This window comes from Nycticebus coucang, chromosome 8, assembly GCF_027406575.1.
Source record: "Nycticebus coucang isolate mNycCou1 chromosome 8, mNycCou1.pri, whole genome shotgun sequence".
NCBI lineage: Eukaryota > Metazoa > Chordata > Mammalia > Primates > Lorisidae > Nycticebus > Nycticebus coucang.
In genome coordinates this window covers 33,564,440-33,589,507 of record NC_069787.1, presented here as the reverse complement: position 1 = coordinate 33,589,507, position 25,068 = coordinate 33,564,440, and the positions used below count along the sequence as shown (strand labels likewise).

Sequence of the window (25,068 nt, the reverse complement as noted above, 5' to 3'; positions counted from 1 at the left end):
AAAAACATCTGCATTTGTTAACATAGGGCAAAGAGAGTTTATTTGTCCAGTCAGACAGTCTAAGGCAACACTCATATAAGGCTGCAGAGACCGCAATCAGAACAGTGACAATTTTAGACAAGCCATAAGATGACTCGAGAACCCAGACAATGGATGCATCCTTTTTTTTTGTTGTTTTGTTTTGCTTTGTTTCAAACAACTGGAACAATGACAGGCTGGCATAGGAGAGCATTAACAATAAACAACAAAAGAACAAAGTCCCCTCCTCTCACCCCCACCCCCGCCCCAAAGACCGCGGCAGTTAAATTAAGTACAAAAAACTCATTACAAAAATAGCCTCACAGAGAAGCAGGTTCCAATCAAGTCAGAAAAATATTGGAACTTAACACATTATGACCCATTTGTGACTCTAATCAATAGAATTAGAGAGATTTAGTCCAAATGACACATGGAGGCATGACAGCAGCACACCCTGGCATGTTCAACCCTTCTTGGAAAACCATGTATTTAAATGATCTTTATTTTTAGCCCAAAGAACATTTGTTAGTGTTGGATTTTCATCCTCAGTGCAACAGACATAGGTTTTGAGGAGGTACACAGGTTACTGACGATGACTCTCAAATGAAAGGTCACATCCAACAGAGGCAGAGGGAAGACAGAAAGGGAGACAATGTCACACAGTTTCAGTGGCATCATATACCTAGCGGTCAGAAGTTCAGTCCAGTGTGCAGCCATGGCATCTTAATGTTGTCAGAATATCCCCCTGTGGTTGGCCATGTCTACAAGGGCCTTGTCTGATGCCCACCCTCCTCCCGTACCTCGGACCTCTGTGTTTTGCACCTGTACAAATGTCCAACACCCGGGAAGGCTGCCCTTCAAAGGAGCTCTCCTTCCACTCGAGCTGCATCTGAATTAAGCATCTCATCAGGTCCTAAAGGCGACTGGGAATTGTGCAGAATGATTTTCAGAAAAGAGGGTGATAACAGATAAATCCCAAATAAAGGGGACCCACATATATGGGGACCATTCAATCACAGTTTCTATAGAAACTTTTGTAGAACTTTGGCTGGGAAAAAAAAGCCCTACATCGAGGGCATAGCTTCTTTTCTGTTTTGATTTTAAACAAGAATCTCAAATAGGACATTATTATAATATACAGTATTTTGTCATCAGAATACTAAGCTATGTAAAGACCATCACTGTCTATTCAAATCAAGTCTGAAGGTATCACAAAGGAGGCTCTATGTGTAACTTGGCTTTCCTCAGAGGAAAGGTATAGTCACGTGCTTCCCTCACGATGAGCATTATCGTTCAAAAACATATGGCTAATATAGCAACAGTTTTTGTTTGCTTGTTTGATAGTAGTGGGCTTAGGTGGTCTGACCTGGGGGAAGAGACCAGTTGAGGAGATGGAGGAGTGATGTATACAGAGAATAAAGGAGGTGAACAGGGGCCCCCACCAAATCTCTCAATATTTCACGCCTCTTAAATCAGGATCAGGTAACCAAAAAAGGAAAAAAAATTGTGCCTCAACGTATCACTCAGGAAACCTGCTTTCCTGCTTCTTAAAAGGAGTATGTAGTCATTTTGTGCTAACAATTGGATTTGAGAAACAGTTTGGCACAGTTCAAACATTCCTTCGCTCTTGGTCGGACTAGACAAAATGTTCTCTCTGATTATCAGAAAGGGGGCTATAAAGATCTTGTCTTAGGCCATGCCCCAGTCCACGTAAGCAAGCAAAAGGATGAAATGTGTAGAGATTTCAGAACAAGCGAGGCAAATAATCACGTGGTGTGAGAGGCTGGTAAGACACTGGTGAACAGGGGAAACGAAAAAGACTTTCCCGCTGCTGTTCTGGAGACAAATTCATGGCGTCATGCCAGGGAAGGAAGGAAGGTTTTCATAGTTTGACCCACCATATTCTGGTACTGAGCCGTCTCCCCGCTTCAGGAATAGACGAACTCTGCGGCCACCGTTCTTAATCAGTTCTATAGCCCGAGAATGCTTCATGTTTTTGGTGGTCTCACCATTGATCTCTAAAATTTCATCACCAATCTGCCAAAGCGAGGGAGCACAAAGCAAGATTTACAATTCACTTACTGATTCATCAAACATTTATTAAGCATGTTCCAGGAAAATCTTCTATTGCTTTGGATATACAGTAAAACACACAAAAATCTTTGCCCTCATGGAGATTACATTCTAATGAGAACAAAATGATTGACAAGAAAACTAGAAAAATATATTTATCTATGTCAGTGTTAAGTGCTAAAGAAGAAAATGAAAGCCGTAAGGGGAAGGCTCATAGTTGTGGGAGGGAAGATGTGGTAGGCTGCTTCCAGGACAGCACCCCAGGATTCCTGTGTTCACACCCTATATAATCTCCTTCTCTTTGAATGTGGGCTGGGACCTGGTAACTTGCTTCTAACAAGTAGAATATGGCAAATGTGGTAAGATGTCAGTATAAAGATTAGGGTAGAGAATGATTGTGGCCTCTGTCTCACTTGCTCTCTTTTTTCTCACTTGTTCACCCTGATGTATGTTGTGAGCTGCCCTGTGGAGTCCCATGATAAGGACGTGAAGGAGAGCTCCGGCCAAATGCCTAACAGGCACTGAACGCTGATCACCACCGCGTGAATGAGCTTAGAAACAAGACCCTTCTCCACATGAGCCTTCATATGAGAGCAAGATCCTGTTGACACACTGCAGTGTTTACTTTGTGTCAGCCACTTTTCTAGGCACTAGAGATGAAGGAGTGAGACAGACCAGATTCTTAACTCAAATGGAACTTATATTCTAGAAGGAAGAAGAGGAAACGCACAGGCCTTGGAGTCTAAAGCCTGGAATGTGAATCCTACCACTTGGTAGCTAACCAATCTTGCTCAAAGTCCTTTAATTTCCTAGACTCCACTTCCCCATCTACAGAAGGGATGAAAACAATAACCAGGCCTACCAAGCTTCAGGGATCAAAATGTCATATAAACAATACACCGTTACACAAAAATACCGTGATAATAATATTTCATTCAACCAGAAATTTTTTTTAAGTGATAAAGACAAGGAGAAATAAATCCCTTGTGTTTGAAATTCAAACAAGCCATATTTCTTCCCTTGTATGTTGTGCATGTGTATGCAAAAAAGGAGGATATATAAGAAACTGGTGTTTTTACTGTTTATCATTATTTGCTGTTTAATTTTCTTAAACCACATTCATGGTCTACTTCTTAATTAAAAAAATGTTAAACAATTCAGTCTAAAGAAACTGAAAAATCACATTGTGGCTTAAATACAGGTATTAAGTTCCTCACCCTTGGTCAGTTTTCCTCCCATTCTCCTCAATGTCATTCACTTCTTTCCTTTTCCTGACCTGTCCTGATTTCTTTCAATTTGTTGCAAATGGCTCTCCATGGGTACATCTCAATCTGTGTGACCTAACTATGATGAATAGATGATTTATCTTTTCTTAATTATCTAATCTGCCCAGGAGAATAGCACATTCATCTATGGTAACAGATACTAATTATTGGTGAAACAGAACAGAGCAGATTTTGGGTGGACATGTATTTAAAATCTGCAACTTTGCCTACGACAGTGCGGCTTTGAATATTCATGCCATGGAGCTGCTGGCTGTTTGCTGAGACAGGGGAGAGACTGGCTTTCTGAGGATGGGGCAAGACAGCTGGTGACTGGCTAGAGAATGAATGGAGTTCGAGTTTGCCATGTGGCTTTCCTGTTAAGTACTCTGGGATATCCAGGCATTCCTGTGAAGTGAAGATTTATTACAAGAACTATGGCAATTTGGTTTGGAAAATATCTACTTGAATATGCTTAGAAGTAATTTTAATCCTTCATTCACCCCCTAAGAATTGGAAGGGCTCAACTAACTTTAATAGCTACAACTAACCATGCGTTAGGGAGAAACACAGGGGAGGGTGGAAGTTGAATTTAGAGTAGCTTGAAAGCTGCAGAAAGCGTGACTCTCAGTGAGCGGAACACTCTAACCATGTTTGTCAAGGAGTCACTTCAGGTGGCTTCTTGCCCCTACTCCGGACTCCTCTTCCTACTTACCCTCATCTTTCCACATCTTTCTGCAGGACCATCCTCTGCTAAGCGCAGAACATAAAGGTCCATGTTATACTCTCGACCCCCTCGAAGACTAAAGCCAAATCCCTTGGCTCCTCTTTCCAGTTCCACAGTATAAAAATCTTGCTCCTATTTAAAGAAATGAAATGCAATCATTCTGAGAGAACTTATATCCATGTACATTAGTCTCCTGGTCTTCTCAAACATTTTCTATTATGCTGACTTGCCAAAAAGGTGCAGTCTCTGCACCCCGCCCCCGGTGATTCTTAATTATTTATTAATCATGTTGGTTAATCTTCATTAATCGCAGGAGCTGGAGGATCCAGAATTTACAACATTCATGAGCATGCCTGTTATATTATATACATGCATGCAGTAATTAATGCATCCTGCATGTATTAAAATTTCATCAGTGAGGCTGCAATTCACATTTGGGGCAGAAAAATTCTTTATTATGTGATACCATCCCAGTGATAGTGGATGTTCAGCCTCCCTGACCCATGTCTGATAAATGCTAGCAGTATCCCTATTAAGACCAAGAACCTCCTCTCTCTCTATAGGCAATGGTTGACATCACAGTCAAGGAGAATCACAAATGGACTACTGAAGCCCCTGGGGCAGCTAATAAAAAAGGAACTGAGCTATAGTCCCAGGGACTGGGGAGACCGAGGCAGGAGGATTACTTGAACCCAGGGGTTTGAGTCTAGCCTGGGCATCATAGTGAGACTCCTGTTTCTAAAAACAAAACAAACAACAGCAAAACCCCAAACCCCACATACATATTTAAAAAAGAAATCTGCTTAGCTTTGCATTCCCCAACACTTCCCAAATTTGCTTCATCTACTATTATCTGCTCACCCTCTATTACCACCCTGTCCTTCAGGATTTTGCTCTATGCATCTCACATGAAATTCACAAGCCTGAGAAACTCCTTATCAAAAACATACCTTTTTGGCAAACACATTTATGCGTATTATGAGTAGAGATTAGTTGCTTTGCTTTTTTGGGGGTTGCCAATTCTTGTGACAATTACAGTTTTTCATTTTGTTTTTTTTCCCCTCGAAAAGGAAGTATAGGAACATGTTTCAACATTAGTGAAATAAAACGACATTTCCTAAACAATCGAATGTGAGCACATTTTTGGGAAATCACCTCACTAAAGGATATTTTAAATTAACTTAGCTTTTAAAAATATCTTCCAAAAATAGCTTCAGAAGATTGGAAGGAAATTGTGCTAAATATACAGATAAAAGAAAAGAAATGACCCTCACCTGGGTTGCCTGGGATGCTTTGAACTCAAACTGAGGTTCCTGCTTTGGTTTGGTGGTATTCCTGCCAATGTGAGAGAAATAAACATAAGGGCAACCCATGGGGAAACTGAGAAAGAATCAAGGACATCCACCATCATCTTTTTTCCCCTCTTTAAACCAACAAAAGAAACCAAAGCCATATCTGACCTGGTCTCCTGGGCCCCTGGCTGAGAAGGAGTGTGTGTGGTGGTGATAGTAGCAATCTTCTCTGCATTGGTTAGCAAGGTAGCATTCGAAGACTCTGCAGGAAGGGACAGAACATAAAGAAGTGAAGGCCTTGGAGAAGACATTACCCAACTATGAGGCGTGCAGAAGCCCTGCATCGGAAGAACAATCTGACTTCTCTGTCACCGTTTCAACAATTTCATTCGAATTTCTAAACAATTAGGAGTCTCATAAACCATCTAAAGATCTTCTCTAATGTGGGCCAAATAGGCCTCCATGCCCCTCCTCTCAAACAGACATCCCCATAAATCAAAAGTTCTACAAGAAAATGCTGCTCTTAAGTCATATCAGAGGTAGATGTCACTCACTCCTCCCCTGCCACTAAACAACAAAAGTGTGCACCACACCAGAATTATCTTCCAGAATTTTACAGGCTAATAATAAATGTCTCAGCTAATGTTTCCTGCAATTTATCAGCAATATTTAGTGAGTCTGCTTGACTTCCTCAAGTAAATATCAAAATCGGAAGTGTGATAACATCTTGTTAAACGCACATACATTATATCCACTTTCTTCCCCATGGCTTTTAATGAAGCACAACTGAAAATATGGAACTTTTGACAGATCTCGTCTAGTATCATTCATGAAAGATTAATTTTTAAACTTGCATTACTAAGAGCCAGAGTTTGTCAATATAAGTTGTATAAATCATGAAGTCATCCTCATGTAATGAATATGATTATGTTTCTATATAAATTGACTTTCTTCCTCCTTAATCACATTCATAAACAGCTTCATTAATCTCTAGAAGTTTGGAGATCCAGAATCCAAAAACACTCTTCAGTATAACTATAGTGACACGTGTACGTCAAAAGTTAATCATTCACATAGTAATGGTTGTATTTTCTTTACTAATAATTTCTCCATTAATACCAAGGCAGGTAGCAACCAATTATAAGCAAATTGTACTTTTAATATTAAGGTTGACTATTTGGAACTTGGCATACATTTTCTGATAAAGAAGAACTGCTAAATCTGATCCTTAGGTTCTAGGAGTAGCCTGTAAATGGCCATTGAATCCATAATGCACAGTGAAGTGTAGCAGTTTCTGGAAGACCCAGTTCATAGTAGACACTTTAATGTTTGTTGAATACATGTATCTACCCATCAGGCATAACAAGCTTTCTATGGGAAAATATGCCTAGAATACATTTCTCTTCCCTTGAAACAAAAGACATCCCATAAATCCCAACTACTCATGGTCTATCTTCCATTTTAATTTCCTAAGGATATTATTCAGCTTGGGTCTGGCTTCCTGTTATTTTATTTTCATTACACATAGTAGTTAAAAGCATGAGCTTGAGAGTCAGACCTGGGTTCAAACCCACTTTTTCTTTACTCTTTAGTTACATGCTTAATTCTTAATTAGTTAAAGGGGATGATGACAGTAATGTCTTTCTCATGGATGAAGTTTATGACACATTTAGTACAGTGCTTGACATGCAGTACTCAATATACACTTACCACAGCGAGGGCCATTGCAGAACTGCCACTTTTTACTTATTACTATGGAAACTTTATATAAGTTATTTAAACTCTCTGCACAATGAGAAAGTTGAAATATGATTTTGAAAGTTTATATTCCAGTCTTAAAAGCCTGTTATAGCTAAGGCACACGCATATTAAGAAAATGTGACTACATCAAGTGAATTGTTATGTGAATCCTTTTCCTGCTTTAGGACGATGTTTCTGCAATTCAGCTTTACCTAGTTTTTCTACAGACTCCAAGGGAAAGGAACCATGGTCAATTAAGTTTGGGAAATAATGGGTGAAACGAAGAAAAGGTCTGTGTGTCCAAGCACAGCCTCCACTATACCAATATGCTTTATGATATTCTGGGTTGGGGAGATGGAGATTCTCAAGTTTATTTGGAGACACTTTAGAATAATGATTATTAGGTCAGATTCTGGAGGCAGATTATCTGGTTTCTCATTTTAGGCTCTGAAATTCACTGGCTGGTAATTAAGCAAAGTTGCTTCAACTTTCAAGGCCTCAGTTTTCTCATTTGCACATGGGCGAATAACAGAGGTCTCTAAGGATCTGAGAAGTGGTGGCTCATACCTGTAATTCTAGCACTCAGGAGGCCTATGGATTGCTTGAGACCAGCCTGAAAAAGAGTGAGACCCCGTCTCAAAAAAAATTCTTAGCTGGGCGTTGTGGGAGGCACCTGTAGTCCCAATACTAGGAAGGCTGAGGCAAGAGCCCAGCAGTTTGAGCTTGCTGTTGAGTTATGATGCCACGAAACTCTACTGCAGGAGACAGAGACTCTATCTCTCAAAAACAAACAAAAAAATTATCTAAGAAAACTGGCATAAAGATTATCTAAGAGAAATGTGTTTGGAATAGCACCCAATATTTAAAACACTGCTCAAAAATGATTAGCATACTTTTGATAGGATGTATTTATTATTGTTATCATAATATTAAAGGCATTCATGGTATTATTAGTACACTTTTATGACTACTACTATAATTTCCTTGAGAGTCTTTGAATGGACACTAGTTCCTTTATTTTTTACTTTTTTCTGAGACAGAGTTCCAGTTTTGTCACCCTTGGTAGAGTGCCATGGCATCACAGCTCACAGCAACCTCAAACTCTTGGGCTTAAGTGATTCTCTTGCCTCAGCCTCCCAAGTAGCTGGGACTATAGGAGCCTGCCTCAATGCCTGGCTATTTTTTGGTTTGTTTAGCAGGCTTGGGCCAGATTTGAACTTACCATCCTGGTACATGTGGCCAGGGCCCTAACGACTGAGCTACAGGCGCCCAGCCCGCTAGCTCCTTTATATCACTCCCATACAAGGGTAGTTAACTATAAATCTAAGTGATATTCATAAAGTATACCACCGTGTCAGTACAAAGGACAAACAGACTTTGCCTTCTGTCAACATGACTTGCCAGAACTTTTATAAACATAGGTACTGATCTCTTAAACTTCAGGTTGCTCATTGTAATTAATTTTGTAGAGACTCTCTAAGAAATCACAAGGTTGTTCAGGTCACGGGGAAATCATAATCAGGATACTAAAAAGAATGTTTTCTTTATCATTGAAGTGATTATACCAGCCTGAGCAACAGTGAGACCCCTTTCCTACTAAAAAACAGAATAATCAGTTGCGTGCAGGAGCACACACCTGTAGTCCCAACTGCTTGGAAAGCTGAGGCAAGAGGATCACTTCAGCCCAGGAATTTGAGGTTGCTGTGAACTATGATGAACAATGCTGTGAACTATGATGCATTCCAGCCTAGGTGACTGAGTAAGACTCTGCCTTAGGAAAAAAAAAAGTGATTCTAATCACTCAGTTGTACAGAGGTTCCCGTTTAGTGTTCTTGCGTGTTGAATTTTCCAGGCAGACCCTATCCTATTCTCAAACAATTTTTACATTTCTTCTGCTTTCATGTTTGATGAGATATAACAAATGATTGCTCAACACACACACAGAATCCTTTATTAAGTTCCTCCTATTCTTTACTTGCTATTTTTCTATTTATGGGAACTTTTCTTTGGCTTAACTTTAAGCATTTTAAAAATGAACCTTTAACATGCCACTGTCTATTTCAGCTTGCTGAATGTTCTTCTCATTTTTTTCCTTTTACAAATAACCACCATTTAATCATCACTTACAACATGCTAAGCACTGTGCTAAGATCATTACCACATGTATTGGGCGGGTGGAGGACGACTGTAATCCTAGCACCCTGGGAGACTAAGGCAGGTGAATTGCTTGAGCTCAGGACTTTAGACTGAGCAAAAGCCAAGACCTGTCTCTACTAAAAATAGAACAAACCAGCTAGGCATGGTGGCAGGCACCTGCAATCCCAGCTACTAGGGAGGCTGAGGGCAGAACTGCATGAACTCAAGAGTTTGTGGTAGCTGTGAGCTACAAAATGCCATAGCACTTTACTCAGGGCGACAGAGTAAGACTCTGCCTCCAAAAAAAAAAAAAACTCTTACCACTCAATAAAACAGTGCAATTATTGCCTCTAGTTTACCTATGAGGTAGAAACTGAGACACAAAAAAATGTAAGTAACATGCCCAAGATCACTCAGGAAGCAAGTAGAGATGTTGGAATTATACCCAGGGCCTGCCTGGCAGTTAACGTTTAATCTTATTCTGTTTCCATGGAAATTATGTGTTGGTATTGAAGACATCATATTTAATTGGTACATTCCTTTCAAATGAAAAACATTTTTATTTTACTACTAACTTCATTAAGTAGTATGATAGATTAATTAAAATACAAAATGCCCTGTTTTGCCAGCTAGATTTCACAGACCATCTTTAGTGCACCAAAATGATATTTGGCATATCCCAGATTTCCAGAATGATTTTATAATATCAAGAAAGTTAGGCCAGGTGTGGTGGCTCACGCCTGTAATCCTAGCACTCTGGGAGGCTGAGGCAGTTGGATAGCTTGAGCTCAGGAGTTCGAGACCAGCCTGAGTAAAGTAAGACCCCCATCTCTACTAAAAATAGAAAATTTGAGGGAAGAGGATTGCTTGAGCCCCACTTGGAGGTTGCTGTGAACTATGATGCCATAGCACTCTACCCAGGGTAACAGCTTGAGTCTCACCAATAAAGAAAACGTTAACTTCTAAGTCTTCATCTGGAATTAAACCAAGATTGTATCTGCTGAAATGCTCTCTGGCATTTTAAAATATGGAGCCAAAGCTCATTGTAAAAATTTATAGTTTTATCCCGAAGCAAAATTTGCTCCTTGTAACACAAAGGGTTTGAAACAAGAGCATGAATCCCTCTCCTCGTCAGCAGATTATAAAGAGGTATCAATGTATTTGACTTCTAAAATTGCAAGGCAGGTGGACAGATCGGATAGTTTTATGACAAATTCCAGAAAAAATACCCCATATACTTTATTAAACAGTGTTTATACCTGCTTTACCTCTCCCAGAAAAATGGAATGGCTATTACTACACTTTCCCTAGTGATCATGTATCAAAAAAAGCATACCCTAGCTCTCAAGACACTGCGGGGGCTATTCTAAATCACAGCACTCATTCTTCTGACAGAGGCTTCCATCTTGGGTTTCAACATATCTCCCTGAATACAGTTCTAACCTTCTTCCCCCATGTTAATAACCTTAGCCTCCCTTAAGGAATCCGCACTGAAAAGCCAAGCAAATCAACAAAGGAGACACTCATTCTTTTCATAAATATTTGAACGCATAAACACATATGTAATAAATATCTAAAGGCAGCATTGGAAAATTTGAATCCCATGAATATTTGAAAAGTCTTGGAAGAGTTTTTTACCATTCTATGCCTTTGCCAAAGAAATAGCAATCTGGGCGTTGCCAAGCTCTTCCTCTTATGCAGGCAAAGACTTTGAATCAGAGTGACCTGAAGTACAAATTTAAGACCATAACTCTGAAAACATATTTTTAATCTCATAAATATTTCCATTACCTTGAACTTGATTTATTCTGATGGTTCCATGTTAGTCTGGCTCAGGGAGATTCTGCCCTCGGTCTGATTAAAGTCTCATTCCCACTCCATGGGGCATTTCCACACAAGAGTGGTTTGACTTCTCAATTTGAAGTTCACATTTAGGATGTTCAGCTATTCTTTGGGCCTTTCTATGCTGCCATGATGTATATATCTATCTCTTGCCCATAAGAGCAACCTGGGCTCTTCCACCCTGGTCCAAAGATACTTAAAGCAGAAGGGCAAGGACTCCCGGACCTGGCCTGATAAATAACTGCAAAGATAGCCCCACAGAAATGCCAAGGACAGGAGTCACGTTTTGGAGCTTTTGGTGGAGAGACGAGAGAAATAGGAAAAGCCAAGTGAGGGAAACTAAAGACAGAGGTAAGTGAAAGACGGAGAAGCGGATTCAGAGAGGATTCCAAGCACCACCGCCCAGATGACCGCATCGTCTCAAAAGAGCCTCCTAGGGCTTCTGAGAATAGTGCCCCTGACAGGAGGGATTTCTAAGAGCTTAGAAATCATTTTTGAGTTAAGAACTTCAGCCTCCCTTGTAGATAACATGAAACAAATTGTTTTCGGCTACTTGATGAAGAAAATATTAGTGAAAGATCTGAAGGAGACCAGAGTTCCCTAACAGGGAGGGAGTCCCTCCCTTCCCCCCCATACACCTTTGCAAAGAGAAAGTGGATCCAGCATGATTTTCTCCCAATCAAAATGGGGGCAAGACATGATTGCAAGAGGGACTTTGCCTAACAATTGCAATCAATGTAACCTGGCTTATTGTACCCGAATCCCCAACAATTAAAAAAAAAAAATAGTCACTCTGTTTTCTAAGTGTTAGCAAAACTCACCTGGATCTCTCCAGCATCTTTCCAGAAATCTAACTCCCCTGTCTCAACTTTCAAGATGACAACTTTTAATCCCCTTTCAAAGCAGGAGCACCACATGTACACCCTTTGCCAACCTGATTCCCTTTACCTGGCTTCCAACTCTTACAAAGTAACTACTGAAGAGCTCATTATCGTAGCAATAAATTCCTGAAACATCTTGAATAAAATTACATCTGCAGCGGAACATGTGCTGACTTGAAAAATTAGCAATCCTTGACTATATTGTACCAACACTATGCTTACCTTTTTCTAACCAAGGCAGCAAATGAGATGTCTACTTGAATTTTACATTTCCTAAGTATTAAAATTTTTAAGATGCCTTTTTATTACCAACTGTTATTGAATAACCCACCTTGCATTACACTTTATCATGTTCAAGTTTTTAAAAAAAAATATTTTCCTGGGGCGGCGCCTGTGGCTCAGTCGGTAAGGTGCCGGCCCCATATACCGAGGGTGGCGGGTTCAAACCTGGCCCCGGCCAAACTGCAACCAAAAAATAGCTGGGCGTTGTGGCGGGCGCCTGTAGTCCCAGCTACTCGGGAGGCTGAGGCAAGAGAATCGCTTAAGCCCAGGAGGTTGCTTGGAGGTTGCTGTGAGCTGTGTGAGGCCACGGCACTCTACCGAGGGCCATAAAGTGAGACTCTGTCTCTACAAAAAAAAATAAATAAATAAAAAAAAATAAAAAAAATATTTTCCTTGATTAAACACCTACTATGTGCACAGTGGTAGTGTAAGTCTTGTCTACGTGTTTGTGTCTTTGCTGATTTCGAACTCTTTTTCATAGCCCTTCCCAAGGATGATTTTTTTTCCTTCTTTCCTTTTTTGGACATTCTCACTCCCACATTAAGACTTACCAATTATAAACCCAGCGAGTCAATTCCTGAGTCCAGTTCTCTGGGATTAGTTTTTATTTTTGTAATCTCTCCATGATAATGTAGAAAAACATGTCTAGATTTATACATAGACGTTAACTTCGAGATACTGGAGGTCAGGTTCCAGGCCATCACAATCAAGTAAATACCACAACAAAGCCATGCAATTTTTTTGGTTTTCCAGTATACATAAAAGTTAACAGTATAGTGTAATGTATCAAGTGCACAATAGAATTATGCCTTAAAAAAACTCAATGCATATACTTTAATTAAAAAATACCTTATTGCTTAAAAAATGCTAGCAATCATCTGAGCCTTCAGCCAGTTGTAATCTTTTTCCTGGTGGAGGGTTCTGATGTCAGTGTTGCTGACTAATCAGGGTAGTGGCTGCTAAAGGGGGGGTTGCTGGGGTCTCTGTGGCAATTTCTTTTTTTTGAGACAGAGTATCACTATATTGACCTCAGTAGAGTGCCGCAGTGTTACAGCTTACAGCAGTGTCAAACTCTTGGGCTTAAGCGATTCTCTTACCTCAGCCTCCTGAGTAGCTGGGCCTACAAGCGTCTGCCACAACGCCTGGCTATTTTTTGTTGCAGTTGTCATTGTTGTTTATCTGGACCAGGCTCGAACCTGCCAGCTTCAGTGTATGTGGCTGCACCGTAACCACTGTGCTACAGGCACCGAGCCAACTGTGACAATTTCTTAAAGTAAGACCACATGAAGTTTGCCACATGGACAGACTCTTTTTCATAAAAGGTTTCTCTGTAGCATGTGATGCTATTTGACAGCAATTTACTCAAAGTAGAAACTTGTTTCAAAACCAATCTTTTCCAATCCTACAGCTGCTTTATCAACTATGTTTACAGAATATACCAAACCCTTTGTTGTCATCTCAACAATGTTCACAGCATCTTTGATCAGGTATGGATTCCATCTTGAGAAACCACTTTCTTTGCTCATCCATAAGAAGCAATTCCTTATGTATTCAAGTTTTATCATGAGGTTGAGGCAATTCACTCCCATCTTCCGTCTCCACTTCTGATTCTAGTTCTCATACTATCTCTATCACATTTGCAGTTATTTTCTCCACTTGAAGTCTTAAAGCCCTCCAAGTCATCCATGAGAGCTGGATCAACTTCTTCCAGAATCCTTACTATTGATATTTTGACTTCCTCCTGTGAATCACGAATGTTCTTAATGGCATCTAGAATCCTTTCCATAGGTTTTCAACTGACTTTGCTCAGATTCATTAGAGGAATCACTATCTATGGTAGCTATAGGCTTAGAAAATGTATTTCAGAAAAAATAAGGCTTAAAATTTTGTCAAAATTGCTCCCCGATTGATGAGCTACAGAATGGATATTGTGTTAATGGACATGAGAACATCATTAATCTCCTTGTACATCTCTGCCAGAGCTCCTGGGTGACCAGGTGCATTGTCAGTGAGCAGTAATATTTTGAAAGGAGTCTTTTCTTCTGAGCAGTAGGTGTCAAGAGTGGGCTTAAGATATTCAGCACACCATGCTATAAACAGATGTGTTTTCTTGGCTTGTTGTTCCCTTTGCAGAACACAAGCAGAGTAGATTGAACAGGATTCTTAAAGGCCCTAAGACTTTCTGAATAGTAATGAGCATTAACTGTGACTTAAAATCAACAGCTGCGGCTCGGCGCCTGTAGCTCAGCGGCTAGGGTGACAGCCACATACACTGGGGCTGGTGGGTTCAAACCTGGGCTGGGCCTGCCAAACAACAATGACAAAAAATAGCCAGGTGTTGTGCTGGGTACCTGTAGTCCCAACTACTTGGGAGGCTGAGGCAAGAGAATTGTTTAAGCCCGAAAGTTTGAGGTTGCTATGAGCTGTGACGCCACGGCACTCTACCCAGGGCAATATAGTGAGACTGTCTCAAAAAAAAAAAAAAAAAAGCAGCAGCTGCATTAGCCCCTAACAAGAGAGTCAGCCTGTCCTTTGGGACTCTGAAGCCAGGCAATGATTTCTCTCTAGCTAGGAAAGTGCTAGACACCATCTTTTTCCAATAGAACACTGTTTTCATTTACACTGAAAATCTCCTGGTTAGTGAAGCCCCTTTCATCAATGATCTTAACTAGACCTTCTGGCTAACTTGCTACAACTTTTACATTAGCACTTACTGTTTCACTTTGCACTTTTATGCTATAAAGATGGCTTCTTTCTCTAAACCTCATGAATCAATCTCTGCTGGCTTCAAAGTTACCTTCTGCAGCATCCTCACCTGTCAGCCTTCATAGAATTGAAGAGATTTAGGGCCTTGCTCTGGTTAGGCTTTGGTTTAAGGGATTGTTGTGGCTGGTTTGATTTTCCATCCAGACCACTCAAACTTTCCCATATCACCAAAAAGGCTATTTCACTTTCTTATCACTTGTGTGTTCCCTGAAATAACACTTCTCATTTCCTTCCAGAGCTCTTCCTTTGCATTCACAACTTGGCTAACTGGCATAAGAGGCCAAGTTTTCAGCCTAGCTCAGCTTTCAACATGCTTTCCTCACCAAGCTTAATCATTTCTAGCTTTTGATTTAAAGTGAGAGACATGTGACTCTTCCTTTTACATGAACACTTAGTGGCTTCTGTAGGATTATTAATTGGCCTAATTCTACTTTTGTTGTGTCCTGGGAAATAAGGAGGCTTGCGGAGAGGAAGCGAGATGAGGGAACAGCTGGACCATGGAGCAGTCAGAATACATATCACATTTATTGATTAAGTTTACTGTTTTATATGGGCATGGTTCATGGTACCCCCAGACAATTATAAGGGTAACATCAACGATCACTGATCACAGATCCCCACAGCTGATAGTTAAGAAGTTTGAAGTGTTTAGGAGAATTACCAAAATGTGTCACGGAGACACAAAGTGAGCATGTGCTACTGAAAAAATGGCTCCTACATACTTGCTCGACTTGGGGTTGCCACAAACCTTCAATTTGTACAAAACACAATATCTGTGAAGTGTAATAAACCAAAACTCAATAAAACGAGGTATGCCTGCATTCGGCTCTCTCAATCATTTCTCACTTTATTTTCTGGCTCCCTTCAGCCTTTCCATTAGGAGCCTGCGTTCTATCATCTTGTGACCGCTTTCCTAAATTGTAATAGCTTTCCAGAGTGGTGAACTGGTGGAATGGACTGCAGACCAGATGGTAAATTACTAACCATGCATTTGAAGGACGGTAAAGTAGAACATTATTCAAGGAGCTAATTTTTTCCTCCACATTTGGTATATTTTTGGTACAGAAAAAGTTCTCTGTTCTTTTAAAATCAACACTTTTCAAATATTTATGGTTTGATTTTGCATTTACCTTTCTTATAAGGCACTGACTACACCGCTCAAATCTGGAATGAAAAGCCTCATCTTAAGCAACCAGTATATACAAATATTCATTTGGTGAATAACTTTCAGATAAAATCTCCAATGCGTTTATTTTACGGATCTGTGACGTAGAATTTTTATCACATGATCTTTACAAACCACATTTAAACATTCTATAACAAGTATCACTTTCCTCTCAGGAGTAAAATAAATTCAGTTTAGAATGAAGTGAATATTCAGGACTTAATTCTCTAAAGAATCTATACTTATTGACATTAGTGTATCACCTTTAGTTTTGATTACTTATTTATTTATATAGAGACAGAGTCTCACTCTGTCACCCCGGGTTGGGCATTGTGTCATCATAGCTCACAGCAAACTCAAATGCTTGGGCTGAAGTAATCCACTTGACTCAACCTCCTGAGTAGGTGGGACTATAGGTGCATGCCACAACACCTGCCTAGTTTTTCTATTTTTAGTAGAGATGGGGTTTTTCTGCTGCTCAGGCTGGTCTCAAACTTCTTGATTCAAGCAATCTATCTGCCTCGGCCTCCCAGAATGCTAGTATTATAGGTGTGAACCACTGTGCCCAACCAACTTCATTTTTATTAAATATAACTGATAAAATATATATTGATATTTTATGCTGGGTAATATTTTACTGTGGGAGACTGTTTTGTGTACTGCTCTAGGATGTTCAGAAGCAACTCTGACTTCAACCCACTAAGCGCTAGTAGTATTCTCTGCAGATGATACTAAGTGCTCCCTGGAGAGCTGAATTGCCACTTACATAGAACAACCAAAGATTTAAGTTTAACCAACCAAACAAACAAGCCTAAGCCTAGTTTAATGCAGACATAACTTATCAAAAATAGAGACATGTAATTCTTTCTTTATCCATATCCAAAAATTTGGGACCAATCAAATAGGCACAAACCCTGAGACTCTCCCATTAAAACAAAATCTTTCATAGAGTCACTTATTCTGGAAAAAAAAAAAAAAAAAATTATCACTAGTACTGGCCCAGCACTGCCATTATATTAGTTTTGTAATGTCACCACCGTATTATACAGTTAAATTTCAGTAACTGCATAAAAAAAAATCATTAATGATCTCCAGGTAAAACATCAGGGGGTCTTTACCACACGATTCTATAGTTGGTGAGGACCCAAAAAAACAAAATAAATTGGGAACCTTCAAAAATTTTCTGAAATTTTTATACAGGGTGGCCACAAAATTTGATTAAATTGTACATGAACCTCATGGCCACGCTGTGCATGCCCTGACACAGGATGACGGGGCTGGAGGACTGATAAAATAAGAGGGTTTGAGGTATGGTTTAGTAACAATGGATCATTTTTATTAAATGGGTGCGTTCAGTTAGGGATGGATAAAGCTGCCTGTGAATCAACACTATTCAATTACATGAACACTAATAAGAGAGAGTGGGAGGGAGAAAGAGAGATAGAAAGAGAGATAACAGGTATACTTTACCATCCCCGGGAATGATGCGGAGGGTAACTGTGTTTCCCGCTTCTTTGATTAGGTTGACAATGTCTGAATGGGATTTGTTGGTGATGGAACATCCATTTACTGCCAAGATCCGGTCTCCTACTTTCAGCTTGCCACAGCGGTCAGCAGGGCTCCCCTCAATAATCCGACCTATTTTGTGAGGCATAGCCACACATGCATTGCCTGCTTTGATAGTGAGTTTTAGTTTTTTTTTAAGTTACGTGAGAATATAGTGAAGGGAGGAGAAAAAGGGTTGAAAAGGGAAAGAGAAGGTTAAGTGTTAATTAATTAAAGCATTAAGCAAATGTTATTAAAGGAAAGCTCTGCGCTGAGGGTCAAAACATTGGCGATATTCGGGGTGCTGGTATAGGGAGCTACTGCCCCGAACCTACAGTTCATTGCTGTAGTCCTTATCTCACTCAAAATTAGAGGGAAACCCCAGCCTCCCTCCTTTAATCTATTACAAAATGTGGGATATTTGGCAACTTCAAAGATTCTCAAGAGCCCAAAAATAACTTGCTGATGGCTTATTTGGGGACTGCATATGTGACACTCAAGTTGGGATGAATGCTTTCACTCATTCTGTATTCACATCACTTCATTTTTGCCAGCTGTTATTTAAGCTTCTGCCAATGTTTTGTTCTTTCTCCATTTAGAAAAATAATCACTGGGCGTCTGGTGAAGCATAAGAGTCTGGTAGCACCAAAACTTCAGACTGAAAACACCTAATAAACAAACACTTAGACTTTCTGCCTTCTATGTGGGATGATGAAAGCTTTAGAAAAGGGCATAATCACAAGACATGAGCCAAGAGAGCCCAACTGTAGAACTTAGTTTTCCTTTTAGGAAGGTTCACTCAATCAGTCTATCTCATGTGGTTTCAGGGTAGGGTCTGGCTCCTTAGCTCTGAAACCATCTTCCTGCCTCACAAAAATCCCCTCAAAGGAATATGAAAATCTTCTACCTATTCAGGCTGAGGACACTGATCTGAAGGTAGGTTGAAATCACCACTTGATCCCTTTCCTTTAATCATCTCCTTTCCATCACCGGTTACTGCATATCCACAATATGAAAAACCAGAAAAAGTGCATTTGAAGAGGAAGGTTTATTGTGCACTTTGAGGTGCTCCAAGTTTTTGCAAACTTCCAGAGAGGTGGAAAAATGGCTTTGAGACCTCACAGAGGGTTTCTAGTTAGTCATCTGTTGAGTTTCAAAATTTCTAATGCATAACCTATTTGGGGACTATGAAGATATTTATCCAATTGAGTCACCTTTTGGAAAGGGTGACAAAATTAACATGGGATACATTAAAACCAACTGAGTAGATTCTTCCATCATAATTTGGAACTTGAAGGTAAAATGGGTGGGAAAATGCACTTTAATTCCTTTGAATTTCAGCACATTTGCCCGAGTTTGCATCATAGGATGTAACTCACATCAAGATTAAATAATGTTTTGAAAGGAAGTAAGTGGTCTATTGGACTCCAACAGGCAGGCATGGTAGAAAGCTTCCATACTCAAAATCAAGATCTTGGTTACATTTAGCTCATTTCCAAAAACAATTCGAGTGACAAAGGTATCAAACAGCAAGTATAAGGAAAGCTGTGCATAGCCAGAAATCTCATGCAAGGTATTAGGCAAAGTATAATTTGTTCATTGTGAGAGTCGAAGGAAAACAAAGACCAAACTGTGAGCATGTGAATACGATATTCATTAGATTAACACATAGACACATGACATATTTGCCATGTCTTTCTAGAAAGTGAAACTGACAATTTGGAAACAGGCTGAGAACATCACAGAATGCATGGGGATGGTTAAAATATAGAGCTGAAGAACACAACTCGGGATTTCCCCCCTTCTGCCTTTCCCTTTATTTTTTCTATTAAACAGAAAAGCATCTAGAATTAATTGAAAAACAAAACAGAAAAAAAAACCCTTGCCTTGACGTCAGGTCATCCATCCATGACATGCTGTGATAACTGTATGAATGTAGCTCACAAAAGCACTGTTAGTAACGGGCACTTGTTACTGCAGCCACGCATGCACAGACCTGGCTGAGTCACTGTCCCCAACTGAACCTAAAACTTAGCAGGGGGAGACAGCTTTAGCAGGAAGCAACATTCCAAGACTACATGAGTGAGTTCTACTGGATCAGAATGCTAAAGGGACGTAGCACCTTGCTGATCCTGGCCAGTGAGTGACCTAGACTACCGTGCATCAGACTCCAAGCAAATAAGTCCTTTGTGTACAGAGCTGAGATGAATGAAAAGCCTGCACACAGCCCTTCCCGTTCTCCCATCATATTCCATTATAAATAACAAACATGCTTGGGAGACAAAAGATTTCTTATCATACCAGGAAGGTGGATCATTTGGGGAATGTACATCTATAAGCCATTCTAATGGAACAACGATTCATAGATCACTAATTCCTGGACCGCTCTGGGTTTCTGTTTGTCTCTGCCAGCGCACCCAGCAGAGAGTTAACCTGCTGTGAGGGTGACAGCTGTGTTTCTCCATACTTTGCTGAAAACCCCCAACATCTGGATGAGACAGGAAAATCAAAGGACTCAGATTTTTAACCAGATTCTTAAGCAACATTAAAATATTTAAAATTAAAAATAACAAAAATCTTGTAATGATACAGCAAAAATGCAGATGAGATGGGAAGAGCGCCTCATGCACGACGTGCATTTTCCCTCCTTACACCTTTGCTTCTAGAGCGTTTTTACCAGGGAATGCTCCTTTTAAAACCCTTAAGACTTTCTGAGGTCATTGCTGTTAGTGACATCCTATTCAGGACCCTTCAAAAGTGTTTTCTGGCAAAAATCACAGTCAAGGAATTGTCATTCAAATTCCACACGTATGTCACATACCCTTGAAGTTGTGTGTGTGTACGTGAGCACACATTCAGGATGGAAGCTAAAGGGCTGGAAAACAATCCCAACCTTCAGGGATGGAAAAAGCTGCCAAATAAACTCCATCCCCAATTAAGACTTTACCCAAACCCAGACTTGGGAAAGCATCTCTGTTACTGAGACTTGGGCCATCTTTCACTTGTAAGCAATCCCTTCCCCATCTAGCAAGACACCCTGGGGAAATCATTCCAGCACTCACCAAAGGTCGTGCCTGCTTCGGGCCTGCTCACCGAGGACACGATGACGAAGCCGAAGCCCTCGTTTTCGCCCCGGCGGATCTCCACGTCGTAGGGCTGCACCACGGTGCTCACCACGCCGCTGCCCCCGCCGCCGCCGCTGCCGATGCCGCTGGTGCTGCCGCTGCCCGAGCTCACGGTGTTGAGCGAGTTCTGGCTGCCCTGCGGCGTGCGCTTCTCCTCCGTCAGCGACGCGGGCTGCGTGCTGCTGTGGTGAGAGGAGGCTGGCGAGGGCACCTCGTTCTCCGCTTTGGGCACTGTAACCGACAGACGCCTAACTAAGCCACTGGACTTCATTGAAAAATGCACCCCCTGTGAGCCCCACCCCCACCCTGGCCACCACCGGCAAGAAATCGTAAGATTAACCCAGGGAGACAGCCCCTGGCCTCCCAGGTATAGGGGCTGAAAACACAGAGGGCTGTAAGGACCGAAAACGGCTTCTCATGCTTGGCAAATATTAACCATTCAGATCTACAAACACAACCCCTCCTGAATACCCAGGAGGCCTCCCAAATTGTGTGTCATTTATAGTATATGTTTATCAACGTCCATGCTCAGATTCAAGTGTGTAGCCACATTAGCCCTCTTAAATATTTCCTTAGTGCACAAAGGAAAATGCGGACGAGGTGCAGGTGTGAGTCTCGCTGGTGAGGACCACCATCTTTGCTTCACAGATACAACCTTCACTACACAATTTATATTGCCATTACTTCTGAGTCATATTTCTAAGACACAGTTAAGGGGACTGAACCATTAAGTCCCCTACCATACATGGGACTTGTGACAACACCTGGGAGAGGTATGTATTGCTTCCCTAATAGCTCCCAGATGTCAATATCTACTCTGATCACAGAACTGGAAACATCAGCCTTCTTCTGAATTTAGCCACCAGGGCACTTTCATTGCATTGTCAGGCAATAGGGTAAAGTTGTCCTAAACGGGCAGTATAGTAGGTGGGACCAACCATGCCAATGTCAAAATGTGTCATGTTTAACTTTTGGACAAGACCAGATTCCCCAAGGCTTCTCTTTTCATAGATTTTGTGTGTGTGTGTGTGTGTTACATAAATATTCAACAATTTACTATACAAATAAAATATATTTCCAAAAATTCAGAGAAAGCTATTAATTTAATGACACGTTGAAAAATAGCACTTACAATAGATAAATCATGTGGGCTAAAGACTGAATTTTCTTTTTTTTCTATTGTTAAATCATAGCTGTGTACATTAGTGCAATCAAGGGGTACAATGTGATTGTTTCATATGCAATCTGAAATATTCTCATCAAACTGTTCAACATAGCCTTCATGGCATTTTCTTAGTTATTGTATGCAGACATTTGTATTCTGCCTTTAGTAGGTTTCGCCTGTACCCATTCTAGGATGCACCATAGGTGTGGCCCCATCCATTATCCTCCCTCCATCCTAACCTCCCCACTCCCTTGGCCCTTTCCACATATTCTTGTGCTATAGTAGGGTTATAGCCTTCATATGAAAACTATAAATTAGCTTCATAGTAGGGCTGAGTACATTGGATACTTTTTCTTCTGTTCTTGAGATACTTTGCTACGAAGAATATGTTTCAGCTCCATCCATGTAAACATGAAAGAGGTAAAGTCTCCATCTTTCTTTAAGGCTGCATAATATTCCATGGTATATATGTACCACAATTTGCTAGTCCATTTGTGGGTTGATAGGCACTTGGGCTTCTTCCATGACTTAGCAATTATGAATTGGGCAGCAATAAACATTCTGGTACAGATGTCTTTGTTATATTGTGATTTTTGGTCTTCTGGGTATAAACCTAGTAAAGGAATTATAGGATCAAATGGCAGGTCTATTTCTAGATCTCTAAGTATTCTCCAAACATCCTTCCAAAAGGAACGTATTAGTGTGCATTCCCACCAGCAGTGTAGAAGTGTGCCCTTTTCTCCACATCCACACCAACATCTCTGGTTTTGGGATTTTGTTATGTGGGCTACTCTTACTGGGGTTAGGTGATATCTCAAAGTAGTTTTGATTTGCATTGCTCTGATGATTAAGGATGATGAGCTTTTTATTAAGGTGTTTGTAGATCATATGTCTGTCTTCTTTAGAGAAGTTTCTCTTCAAGTCCTTTGCCCACCCTGAGATGGGATCAGGTGTTCTTTTCTTGCTAATACGTTTGAATTTTCTGTGGATTCTGGTTATTAAACCTTTATCAGAGGTATAACCTGCAAATATTTTCTCCCATTCTGAGGGCTATCTGCTTGCTTTACTTACTATGTTCTTGGCTGTGCAGAAGTTTTTAGTTTGATAAGGTCCCAGTAATGTATTTTTGATACCTTCAATTGCCTGGGGAGTCCTCCTCATAAAATATTCACCCAGGCTGATTCCTTCAAGAGTTTTCCCTGCACTTTCTTCAAGTACTCTTATAGTTTCATGTCTTAAGTTTAAATCTTTTATCCAGTGAGTCTATCTTAGTTAATGGTGAAAGGTGTGGGTCCAGTTTCAGTCTTTTACAGGTTGCCAGCCACTTCACCCAGCACCATTTGTTAAATAGGGAATCTTTTCCCCACTGAATGTTTTTAATTGGCTTTTCAAAGATCAAATAATGGTAAGTAGCTGGATTCATCTCTTGGTTCTCTATTCTGTTCCAGACATCTACTCTGTTTTGTGCCAGTACCAGGCTGTTTTGATCACTATCGATTTATACTACAGTCTCAGGTCTGGTAGCGTGATTCCTGCTGCTTTGTTTTTATTTGTGAGTAATGTTTTGGCTATTTGAGGTTTTTTCTGATTCCGTATAAAATGAAGTATTATTTTTTCAAGATTTTAAAATTATGACAGTAGAACTTTAATAGGAATTGCATTAAAATTATATATTGCTTTGGGGTAGTATAGACATTTTAACAATGTTGATTCTTCCCAGCCATGAACATGGTATGTTTTTCCATTTGTTAACATCTTCAGCTATTTCTTTTCTTAAAGTTTCATAGTTCTCTTTGTAGAGATCGTTCACATCCTTTGTTAGATAAACTCCCAAACATTTCATCTTCTTTGGCACTACTGTGAAAGGAATAGTCCTTGACTGTTTTTTTGGCTTGGCTGTTGTTGATATAAATAAAGGCTACAGATTTATGGGTGTTGATTTTGTAGCCTGAGACATTGCTGTATTCCTTGACCACTTCTAAAAGTTTTGTAGTAGAATCCCTAGTGTTTTCCAGATATACAATCATATCATCTGCAAAGAGTGAGAGTTTGATCTCTTCTGACCCTATGAGGATACCCTTGATCGCCTTTTCTTCCCTAATTGCAATGGCTAAAAATTCCATTAAATGTTAAAGAGCAATGGAGACAATGGGCAACCTTGCCTGGTTCCTGATCTAAGTGGAAATGATTTCAATTTAACTCCATTCAATACAATATTGGCTGTGGGTTTGCTGTAGATGGCCTCTATTAGTTTAAGAAATGTCCCTTCCATACCAATTTTCTTAAGTGTTCTGATCATGAAGGGATGCTGGATATTATCAAAAGCTTTTTCTGCATCAATTGAGAGAATCATATGGTCCTTATTTTTTAGTTTGTTTATGTGCTGAATTACATTTATAGATTTACGTATATTGAACCAGCCTTGAGAACCTGGGATAAATCCCACTTGGTCATGGTGTATAATTTTTTTGATGTGTTGTTGGATTCTGTTTGTTAGGATCTTATTGAATATTTTTACATCAATATTCATTAGTGATATTGGTCTATAATTTTCTTTTCTTGTTGGGTCTTTTCCTGGTTTAGGGATCAAGATGCTGTTTGCTTCATAGAATGTGTTTGGTAGTATTCCTTCTTTTTCTATATTTTGGAAGAGGTTTAGTAATATAGGTACTAGTTCTTCTTTAAAGGTTTGGTAGAATTCTGACATAAAGCCATCTGGTTCTGGGCTTTTCTTTTTAGGGAGATTTTGTATCGTTGATGCTATTTCTGAACTTCATATAGGCCTGTTCAACATTTCCACTTCATTCTGGCTAAGTCTTGGTAGGTGGCGTACTGCCAAGTATTGGTTGATTTCCTTCAGATTTTCATATTTCGGAGAGTAAAGTTTCTTGTAACATTAAGGATTTTTTTAATTTCTGAGGGAGATTTTTTTTTTATTGTGGAAAAATATGCATGACAAATTTTTAACCATTTTTAAACGTACCTTTGAGTGGCATTAAATATATGAACATTATTGTACAACCATTTCATCATCCATCTCCAGAAATTT

General features: G+C 40.0%; 1 protein-coding gene across 21 annotated transcripts in view; it reads right to left on the bottom strand.

The window, feature by feature from the left end:
• MAGI1 (membrane associated guanylate kinase, WW and PDZ domain containing 1) overlaps positions 1 to 25,068 on the bottom strand; it is a 705,209-nt gene that overhangs the window by 5,505 nt on the left and 674,636 nt on the right. For 12 of the 21 annotated variants that reach the window (XM_053600554.1, XM_053600564.1, XM_053600557.1 and 9 more), the window contains 6 exons: positions 20,792 to 21,085; positions 17,655 to 17,858; positions 5,541 to 5,634; positions 5,355 to 5,415; positions 4,069 to 4,212; positions 1,917 to 2,055 (listed from right to left, as the gene is read on the bottom strand). In XM_053600554.1, coding sequence (XP_053456529.1) covers positions 1,917 to 2,055; positions 4,069 to 4,212; positions 5,355 to 5,415; positions 5,541 to 5,634; positions 17,655 to 17,858; positions 20,792 to 21,085 — 936 coding nt within the window. Of the gene's footprint in view, positions 1 to 17; positions 2,056 to 4,068; positions 4,213 to 5,354; positions 5,416 to 5,540; positions 5,635 to 17,654; positions 17,859 to 20,791; positions 21,086 to 25,068 lie in introns of those variants that run through there. The other 9 variants (XM_053600555.1, XM_053600566.1, XM_053600563.1 and 6 more) reach the window with 3 other exon arrangements.